Source organism: Filicampus tigris, chromosome 3 (assembly GCF_054856515.1).
Source record: "Filicampus tigris isolate MCC_2025a chromosome 3, RoL_Ftig_1.0, whole genome shotgun sequence".
Classification (NCBI taxonomy): Eukaryota; Metazoa; Chordata; class Actinopteri; order Syngnathiformes; family Syngnathidae; genus Filicampus; species Filicampus tigris.
The window spans coordinates 31,591,392-31,602,460 of NC_141219.1; the positions used below are offsets into that span (position 1 = coordinate 31,591,392).

At 42.2% G+C, this 11,069-nt stretch overlaps 1 protein-coding gene across 5 annotated transcripts in view; it reads right to left on the reverse strand.

Moving 5' to 3' along the window:
• The window catches only part of arnt2 (aryl-hydrocarbon receptor nuclear translocator 2), a 192,324-nt gene extending 183,422 nt beyond the window's left edge, over positions 1-8,902 (reverse strand). For 3 of the 5 annotated variants that reach the window (XM_086024748.1, XM_086024747.1, XM_086024749.1), the window contains exon 1: positions 8,602-8,902. In XM_086024748.1, the coding sequence (XP_085880874.1) occupies positions 8,602-8,632 (31 nt within the window). In that variant the 5' untranslated portion in view covers positions 8,633-8,902. The remainder of the gene's footprint in view (positions 1-8,601) is intronic. The other 2 variants (XM_086024751.1, XM_086024752.1) reach the window with 2 other exon arrangements.
• Positions 8,903-11,069: the final 2,167 nt, after the last annotated feature.

An 11,069-nucleotide genomic window follows, 5' to 3' on the forward strand; every position in this document is an offset into this window, starting at 1 on the left:
TCAAGCAAGATAAGATGGATGCTCCTCTGTATGAAGCATATGGTGCACGCCCCCGCCACCAAAGGCATCCCCTCCTCCGCTATGAAGACTATGAGACAGGTCTAGATGGACTTGGCTCTCAATGGTATGGACAGACGACCACTAAGGGAGTGGCCGAGATGACCCCCCTTTCCTCCCAATGTTCTACCCCCTACCGACGCAGCTGAGACGGGATGCTGCCCTCCAACCAAACGGTTTATGCTACACACCTGAGGAACAGCTAGCCCTGCCGCTACGTCCATACAGAGAACATGAGAGGGTTCTGATCCATTGAACCCTCCCCATACCTCGAGCCCATCCACCCACCAAGTCCTGGTCTCCAGAATAGAGCTAGAGGAAATCCAACGGGAACGACATCTGCTTAAGCAGTTCCAGCAGCGCATGATGGCAGACCTCCATGATTTAAAGGCAGTCAGTGTGAACATCCATCAGTTGGTTCAGGCCAGCAGGGCCCCCCAACAGTCCAGCAGAGTACATGACCCTCATTTCAATTCACCAGCAGAGGCGGATGAGGACTGGCCCCTACCGCCACCACCGTGTGTTGGAGAGGAGATGAACCAACCTACAGTCGAACGCCTCAGCGAATTTATGGGAGAACTCAAGGTACCAAGGTACGAGACTCCGACAGCCCCTACTCATAATCCCCTCAGTGTAAATCACGTCGTCCACGTCCAGCAGGATAAACTGCTTCCGCCGCCTGCGTGGCCTGGTGGTGCTCCATCAGTGCCAAGGTTCACCTCCACACCCTATGAAGTGCCTGTTACCTTACCACCGAGTCACTCTCTGCCACCCCCTTGTCCACCACTCCTGCAATCTCCTGTCTATACACTTAAGCAAGCCCCAACTTCCATCTGGCCCTCAAATCAGAGCACCAGCGTGAATTCAGCATACCACGGGCCCCGTCCGACTATTCCTAATCTCAGTCAAAGAGACCCCGGTTAGTTCGCCCACCTCAAGATTGCCTTAGAGAACTTGTTACCAGCGGACAGCTCGAAACTGTTCAGGTATCAAGTGCTGCTCAACCACCTCAAGTTGGAGGAAGCTAAACTAATGGCAGATGCTTACCTCCACTCCCAAACTCCCTTTACAGATACGGCTGGCTGACTGGCTGGATGCGGCTCTAAATTAGAAGTTTGGACAGCCCCAACAGCTATAGCCTTAAGGAGGATTGCCACAGTGATGGACTCACCCGACATCCGAAGAGGCGACTTTGCTGCCTTTGAAAGATTTACCCTCCAAATCCAGGCATTGGTGGGGATGCTGAAGATGCTAGGCCCAGATGGAGAAATGGAGCTACAGTGCGGATCTCACGTTGCCCGCTTAATCAGTAAGCTACCCCCCGAGCAGCGAGCTGAGTTTCACAGATGCATGTTCACTCAGCGCCGCAATAACTATGACCTCGCCCAATGGCTCAAATACGAGTCCTACTGTCAAGACCTTGATGGCCAGACAACCCCGACCAAGAACAGAGATAAGGAGAATTGCCCCAAGCGTGACAGAGGCCACCCAAACGCAGTGTTACATGGATCCGATAACACGCCAAAGGTGGTGCCGCCACAGAGTATTTCTGCCGAAGCTAAACCTTCACCACGTTGTGCTTTCTGTGACAGTCTTGAACACCACCTGAGCGAGTGCGGAGCTGTCAGCCAACTCAGCAAAGACCATCTTGCGGAGTGGATTAAGTCCAATAATAAAAGGTGCTGGCGCTGTGCTCGTTCTCATCAAGCTGTCCAGAGCAAAGTCCTGCCTGCTGTGCCAAGGTCGTCACCGACGTGCCCTACACGATGTCAACACAGGGCCCAGAAAGGGAGCGGTCCCAGCCGTTTCATTACAAGATGGTGAAGAGACCTCTACCCGAGTGCTATACCTTGAACGACCAACAGAGGGCAGCAGGACCCTGCTTAAAGTTGTCCCTGTGTCCCTACACCATGGCAATTGCACCCTCGAGACATATGCTGTGCAAGACAATGGTTCAGAAAGAACAATGTTACTGCCGACTGCTGCTCAAATGTTAGGCCTTCAGGGTACACCAGAAAGGCTGCCACTACGCACGATCAGACAGGATGTGCAAACCCTTCAAGGCAGTCGTGTGTCCTTCATTATTTCACCCAGGGTTAGGCCAAGGACTCAATATCGTGTCAGCAACGCCTTCACTGCCACTCCCATTGATTTGGCAGACCAGAGTTATCCCATAGTTCCTCCAGAGGAAATACAAACACCTGTCAGACCTCCCCCTTCCAGCCTTCCAGGGTGTCAAACACACTACAGTCTGCTCATGCTGCTCATCGGTAGTGATCACCCACACCTTGTTAATCCCACTGCGCCGGTGCGCCTGGGACCTCCCGGCAGTCCTGCTGCTGTCCACACCCGGCTGGGGTGGACTCTTCAAGCCCCCTCAAGTGTCATCTGCCTGTCAACCAACCCTCAGCAGTGCCTGTTCAGCTCCGTGGCACCTCAAGTAAGCAACTTGATGAAGCATGTGGAGCGACAGTGCAGTGCAGTGAGCAGTGACACGCTCAAAGCAGGATAACATGGCCTGTTGGAGGACAAAACGACCCGTGAGAAAGTCGACGGCGTACTGCGCTATGCTACCCCCTTGCTGCGTTGCAAAGATATGCCCTGACTTCACACCACCATTGATGCCACCTTGAGAGGAGTAGAAAGGAGAATCCGCAAGGATCCAGAGAAGACTAAGGTGTACCGGGCATGGAGAAGTTGATCCAAGCCGGATCGGTTGTCCAGATCAACCAACCAGACCTGAACCAGGTAGGGGAGGAATGGTATCTCCCGCACCACCTGGTTAGCCAAAATGGAAAACACAGACTTGTTCAATTGCTCCTTCCAGTACAGAGGCCAGAATTTGAATGATTACCTCCTGCCGGGGCCTACCCTAGAGGCATCGCTGTTGAGAGTCCTCCTCAGATTCCGTGAACACGCAGTAGCTATTAGTGGAGACATCAAATCCATTACGACTCGTCAAGTTTGTTTACTTTTACAAGTTTATCTGTGCCTCTCCCGAGTGTGCGTCCATTAGAGGTGAGTAGTGTCGCCTTTCAGAGCGTCTTGTCCTTTATTGGCGAAGTTGAAGTCCTCCTGCTACTGACGAATGTGTGCAACGGTTAGCATTAGCTGATACTATGTTATCCTAGCGTGTGTCATTTTGGCTTGTTTCACCTGTTAATGTGTCTGTCTGTTTCGTGAATAGGATGAGTGCATTAACATCTTAAGTTTGGTTTGTAACTCCGGTTTCCTTTTCTCTGTTTTAGAGACCACCCACACCACCCACACACAAACACCCATACGAACCCACATTTACACCCAGCTCCCCTCCGCATCCACATAACTACAGCACACGTAGCTAAATACGCAAGACGCTTCCAACTACCGTACGCCACCTCACCTCCTGGCCCGCCACTGCAGGATATTAAGCAAGTGGATACTTTCTATATTAAACTTTATTGGACACTGTTGACATTGGATGTAATTGATCAAGCAGCTACCTGCCTCCTCCTTATTCCGCCATCTTGCCTTGCCTTCCCTTTCCGAGCATCCTGGCCACGAAGTGGCGCTCTGGCCGGCGCCCCCGGCTTCGGTAAGATAGAAATTTGAACAACCAGATCTACAGTCAAGAGTCGCACACAGCTATCGACATAGCCTCCCCAACAGACGCTGTATATAAAATACCCGTCGTGCAGTAAAATAACACCAGAGCATGTAGATTACTTCTTTCCTCACACAAAAACCTAGAATATTTACATCTTCTGCAAGATTAACAGTTTAAAGTCTGTTATTTATCGTTACAAAATATGATGCTTTATATTTTGAATAATAAAGCTGTTGATGACACAATGTTCAACACTGCTGTAATGCACAGTAGGGCAATGCAATTAATCGAAATTCAATTACAATTTCGATTATTACACTCCATGATTACAAAATTGTCATAATCGTAAAAAAACGATTGGTGACGATTTGGCGTCGTCTGCAACGCAAATCTGAGTCGTAGATTTGTAGAAACATTGTCCGCAGCAACCCCCACCCATCAACATCGAAGAGACACAAAAAGATAACAGAATCTAATGCCCGGACAAGGCTTCCCAATGTTTAGGGCACAGACTCCACTTCGCAATCGGCACGAGGGATTTATTTTAAATAACATATCTTATGCAAATATACACTACTTTTACCAACACAAAAATAGAAACCATGCTAAACATTATTACTGTGACTTAAGTTAAATTTCTTGTGTAGTCTATAATATGAAGTCAAATTTTTTGTGTTCATTTTTGTTTCAAATTGCTTCAAATGCAATTTGCAAACATATTATTGGTCATTATATTGTAATACAGTTTATATATGGCCTACTGTAATTTAGAAGTATTGTATGGATTACGTATTAGTATGTAACAGTCAACATTTTTAGTTTGATGCAATCAGCATATTAAATTTATAATTTATCAGAAACAAATTGGCGGCACAGTGGTCGACTGGTTAGCACGTCCGCCTCAACAGTTCAAAGGTCGTGGGTTCGATCCCGGCTCCGGCCTCCCTGTGAGGAGTTTGCATGTTCTCCACGTGCCTGCTTGAGTTTTCTCCAGGGTACTCCGGTTTCCTCCCACATTCCAAAAACATGCATGGTAGGTTGATTGGACACTCTAAATTGCCCCTAGGTGTGATTGTGAGTACGGATATTTGTCTCTGTGTGCCCTGCGATTGGCTGGCAACCAATTCAGGGTGTCCCCCGCCTACTGCCCGAAGCCAGCTGGATAGACTCCAGCACGCCCCGCGACCCTTGTGAGGATAAGTGGTATCGATACTGGATGGATGGATCAGAAGCAAATTACTTTAACTTTGTTTACTATGTGTAAATATTACTTAAAAAAAAAAAAAAAAGCTTCAGACAAAGGTCTAACTGTATAGATGAATAGCATGTCTGTTATTCTGTCAAAATTTTACTCCAAGCAGTTTACTACTTTGGCAATTTATAAGTGCATAGCAGGTTAACTTGTTTGTTTATACAAGGAAACCATACTTTAATTTACACATTTGCACTTAATTTTTTTTTTTTAAATAACTAATTTCATAAATGTTATTGGGTCCAAAACGAATTTAAATTATTATAGTGTTTCAAAGAATTTTGTCTTAATTTTTTTTTACATGTTTAAACCTGTTCTTGTTTTGGAGCAAAAAAAAACAATAATCGTTTGAATAATCGTGATTTCAATTATTACCAAAAATAATGGTGATTAGCAGCCCTAATGTACAGTATCATGTCCAACATAAACTACATACAAATAAAGGTCACCAATTGGAATATCATCCATCCATGCATTATCCATACCGCTTTATTCTCACGAGGGTCGCGGGGGTGCTGTCTTCGGGCAGTAGGCGGGGTACACCCTGAACTGGCTGCCAGCCAATCTCAGGGCAAATTTCAATATAATTTAAAAGAAAATATACTACATTAGGTTAAATAAAAGCAGCATTCATTGCTAAATTACACAGTAATGTCAATCAGATTATGCATATTGCACTTTAAATTGTTAAAATACAGTTTACGCTAAATCACATTAAGTTTAAATATGTTTTTATAATTTTTTTGTTGTAGGAAAAGTTACAGACATTTGGTACAACAAATGCTGACATTGGCACTTTTTGAAATTTGTGTTGACACGTAAACAAGGTTGCATTGCCACTTTAATTAAAGTCAAAGTATGAAATATAAATCCTTGCTCTTCCTTGCAATTGTTTTCAAAAAGGTACCAGTGTTTTAGATTAGCTATAAAATGTAAGCCATTGTAGTGATGCTTCGGAATCGATCGAATCGTAGGCCTCTGAATCGGAAATCAATCGAATTGTGGGCCTCTGAATCAGAATCAAATCAAATCGTGAGTGCCCATAGATTCCCACCCCTTTTAGCTAACATGTAAAGATCAACGTTAGCATGTGAAATGTAATGATAATGTTACTCGTCCAAAACCCTGTAAGGACAATTTTCATTTAGAGGTGTAGTTTCATTAAACACAGCACGCTTTTTAGCTATTGAGAGAGCAACTCTGCTGATCCGCTCTTCAACTCAGCAAGTATGGGGTAAGGTTAGCGTCAAAAGTTTTGTGCGTGTACACATAAAAATCGTGTACGTATTGAAAATGTGTGTGTTAGTCTATAGTTGTACATAGTATATAGTTTTGTTATGCACTTTTTCAGTTTGTTTGAATAGAAATGTTTGAATCTAAGTTGTTAAACTGCAATTTACGTATGATCCCAAAAAATAATCGGTGACTAGTTGATTACTAAAATAATTGTTTGTGGCAGCCCTAATCCTCATGAATAAATTAAACAATCTGTTAATTATTGATGCATGTTCCATATTTACTTCAATATCTAATATCAGAATATATCTTACTTTTAGTGTCTGTCCTGTGTTTTCTGCCATACAAAATTAAGATGACTTCATATGTAATTGGGGCTGTATTGCAGCTATTGGTTTTAGGACTGCGATGACCCATGCGTGTCTGACATCACCATTGGAATCCTGACCATCGTTCCTGAGGACGAGAACCCATGTCCCTTGACTCACTGCACCTTCAGTTTTCAGGTACCGCAATCAATTTGGAATGAAGAATTGCGATGGATGACCTTGATAATGTTCCACATGCCATGTGCTTGCTCTTTGGACTCGTATACGCCCTGAATTTGGAGTATCCTCAACAACTGAGGAACACCTTCGACTTCATCCAAAGGGTGCTTCTCTCACTTGGACATAAATCACTTGAACCAAAAATACAATCACTTAAAAAAATATTCTCATGCAGTGAATGTAATCATAGTGTGAATGTGATGTGCTATCTTAGGTCACATTTAAACCTTTACCCTTATTGAAAAGTTTTTTTTGTTTTTTTTTATTGGTTAAATCCTTCCTGTGATTGGAAACCTCATCGCCACAATTCAGACAGTGAATTGTTTTATTTTCTTGTGGAGAAACATGAACACTACTTTACTTTTGTTTTCCCTTTTGTGACATGATTGTTCTTTAGCTGGTTATCTCAGACTTCTGTTGAAAGTCAATGTCTAGTGAAGTTATAAACTCATCCGCTAAGAATTGAAAGCGCTGAGCAGTCTTTAGTAGGAGTTGTCTCAAACATCGCAATTACAGTTATAGATTCAGTTAAAATATTGATTTTATTTTGCAGTAATGCAATATGTTGCTTGGAAATATGTAAGTTAACTTTCTCGTAATTTTACATGTTTTTATGACTTTTTTAAGTAAAGTGAACTCATTACATTTTACAGTGTATGAACAAGTTTGGTTTTTATGGTTAAGTTTAGATGTCACATCTTCAATCAGGTGCATTTTGTAGTCCGGAAATTATCATATTTAAAAAAAACGATTAATCATTGACTTCAAAATTTAGCATTTTAATAAATTACCCAGGTCAACATCAAAGTTTAATGAGAGATGGCTTTTTGTGTATATTTGACTAAAAATGCCTTCACTTTTTTGCTAGCATGTTATGTGTTTGAGATATTTTCATTTTTTGTTGCAATATGGATTTTACCACCATGTGTTGTGATTTTAAAGCAGGGTTTTTTCAGAAAAAAAACACCTGTTCCTCAAACTAACCCTGAAAAAAAATGGAGTAAAATGTGTTGACCAGTGTTATCGTTTTTTTTTGTTTTGTTTTTTTTAACAACTGTTGGCTTTAGCACAATGACGAACTCAACCACGTCATCTTAAATGAGAGAATACCAAAGTGAGATGATAATAACAACGTAATCTTGTTATTGGATAAATAGTATTTAACTAGTGTTCTCTGCAGTGTTTATAGCCGTTACAACGCCTTAACATCGCTTAACATTTGCTGCAAACTGAAGGCGCTGGACTAATAGAGCTTAAGTTGACTAAATAACAAGTTACTTGGTGACACGGTGACTCTTATAATGTTACCGTATAATAGTGTTACCGTGCATGTTTTTAGTTTAAACAACGCCATTACATTAATTAATTCCTTCATTCCGCTTGTATACACATATTGCTCAGGGGAGCGGTAAGTGCGAATGAATAATGTTCTACTCAGACGTATTTTGGAATCAACAGGAAGACAGAAATACAGCTACGAGTTCACATCTCTGTAAATCGCAGATGATACGCAGAACCCAATGTACACGAGCAAGTGCGGTGCAATAGGACTATTTATATGCAAAATAATCTTTGTGTCACCAAGAGTGAGGAAAGCGACGCGCCAGCGAAAATAATGTGGAATATCCCAAACAGAAGGGTGTAATGCATTAGTACGAAAGCATTGCTTGTACATCAGACAACTCATTCTGACAAAGACCTCGAAGTTAGCAAAGCTGTCGAGAAAAGCACTGCTGCCAAAGACCGCACAATGTGGGGGAAGGGGATGGATGCTGGAGCTAGGCTGTGGCGGCCTGGCGGCGGCTTTAGCCCTCTTCTTCCTTCACGGGCTGAGCAAAACGCACATTAGTGAACTCTCGTCTCAAAACGACGACTTCACACGTTGGCTTTGTCGCAGAGGTGAAAAGCGGGTGCTTACTTACCGGACGGATTGACCGCGGTGGGAGTTGCCATGTTTCCTCAACGGAGAAAAATAACAAAACGGCAGCAGTGGAGATGACGCACAATACGTCGAGAGCCCTGCAGGGCTGCACTGGGAGAGAGAGTCGAGTCGACAGATCACACTGCAGGGCACGCGAGGCTCCTTCGAGCCGCCGCCTCTCTTCGAATGGACCACTGAATGGATGATCAGAGGCACTTGAATGTAACGATTTGGTCTAGAGTTCAACAACAAATTCGGTAGATCTAGACTAAATAGAATGCAAGATGTCTGGATGGTAACACCGCGAGATTTTCCGGCTCCCTGAATAAATTATTACAGCAAAAGGCGCAGTGACGAATGAGAATCTATATGGGCCATTCTACTGAATTGGTTCAAATTCAGAGTTGGAAAATATGTGAAAATTGTATTTTATTTTAAAAAAACTTGTATTCAACTTGTACTCATGTAACTTGTATTCATGTTGCACCATATCTAAGGGGCACAAATACAGTTAAAGTACAGTCCATTTTCAAACAGTATTTTCTAGCTTTTCCCTTATATCTTGCCTGTCCCTAAAATGTGTCACTGCTGAAACACAATTACAGAAGAAAAAAATAATTATACTTGCCGATTCCTATTTTTTCTATTCCCCCCTCTACAGAGTATTTTTTTTATAAATTGAAATGGTTTTGACATCAAAACCAATCAAAATGATTTTTTTACAGAATGTAATATGACTTTTTCCAAAATAAATCAAAATGTATATGCTATTTTTCTTTGTAAAATGTAGAAAGTTTATCATATTGACTTTAAAAGTCATCATTAAATAAAACAAACATACACTTAAACAATCATTATCAAAAATTATTTTTCTTAAAACATCAGTTTTTTCGGTAGTGACTGCAACATTTCAGTAGTGACCATATTGTTGCTGCTGTTGCAGTAATACTTCATGTGAGGGTAGCACTGTAATCACTTAAAGGGACGGTGGGGCCGGGATTGCCACGTTTTTACTAACAAGTTCATGTTACATATTTTTTGATCAGGAAAATGAAAAGAGTTGTCATTTTCTTTCACTTTATCAATAAATTTGGCAGAAATTAGGACATAAGTGACTCTATGAATAACGCCCCCTACTGTTCTATCCTTGTTCGGCTGGAGTCACGGGATGAACCGATCCCAAAATCTCCATTGGAAATCATTGTACTTTCATTGCTTATAACGTCCAAAAACGGCGATCAATTGGCACCAATATTTATGTGGACATCTCTACTAATGACCACTTCAACATATCAAAAGGATGAACCTCTCCGTGTCTGATTTATACGAGAATGAAGAAATGTACCTATGAACCAGTGGTAAAGAGTTTACAGGTTGGTCACTCGGACTGCCGACCAGATCTGGTACTGGAAATACAACAAATATTGTATAAGTTACATATGATGGGGTTGATAGTTGTGTTACTTTGGGTCCCAGCACATGTTGGTGTTGAGGGGAATGAGAAAGTGGATAGGATTGCAAAATGGGCATCATTGAGGTCTGATATAGATATTAATGTTGGGGTTAGTAAGGTGAAAATGAAAGGGATAGTTACCCAGAAATTGATGGAGAGATGGCAGCGGCAGTGGGATACAGAGAGCAGAGGAAGGTGGGAAATAGATTGCAGGAAGTGGTGGCATCCAGGATTAGATTTGTGCATACAGGTTTGAATAGTTCACTTTTCAAAATAGGAAAGCATGAGTCAGGGAACTGTCAATGTGGAGAGGAAGAAACTGTAGAACATATAATTTTGCACTGTGCAAACTACGAGGGAAGAAGACATTTGATCAGTGTATTGGACAGTAGGAAACTGAAACTGGATTTGGTTAAAATGCTGAATAATAGGGAAGGTTGCCAGATTCTATGTAGTTATTTAAAGGCTACAGGATTGGTAAAAAGAATTTGAGGACATGTAATTGGGATTTTAGGTTAGTTGGGTGTTAATTTATTAACTGTTGATGTTATTGTTATTGGTTAGGTATTAATATTTTCACTTTCCTGGGGTACTGGCCACTGAAGAGACAGCCTTTGTCTTCCTCTGCCTGCTGCTCATGGCCATGATTATCAATTGTGCCAAGGTCATCAAGAATCCCTCCAGTGCTATCCCCACTTCCACATGGGAGGAACAGCACATGGAAGATTTCAGTAGTGCCCATACAGCACACATATGAGCGGACTAATGAGATCGCCATCCAGAACAAGGAGGCTTCTTGTTGTGTAGCTCCTCAGTTTGCGGAACAGACAAGCAAAGTGATCTCAGTTAAAAAAAAAAGATTATTATTGTGGGAGAATAGTATATACATATATCTTACTTTTTTTCTACTTTCTAAAAGCCTGCTTACACTTAGACTGCTGGAGAAGGAAAATTGAGCAGCTGATGAGATTGTGTCTACCTGGTTGCTGCGTGTCACAACTTCAGAAAAAGCACAC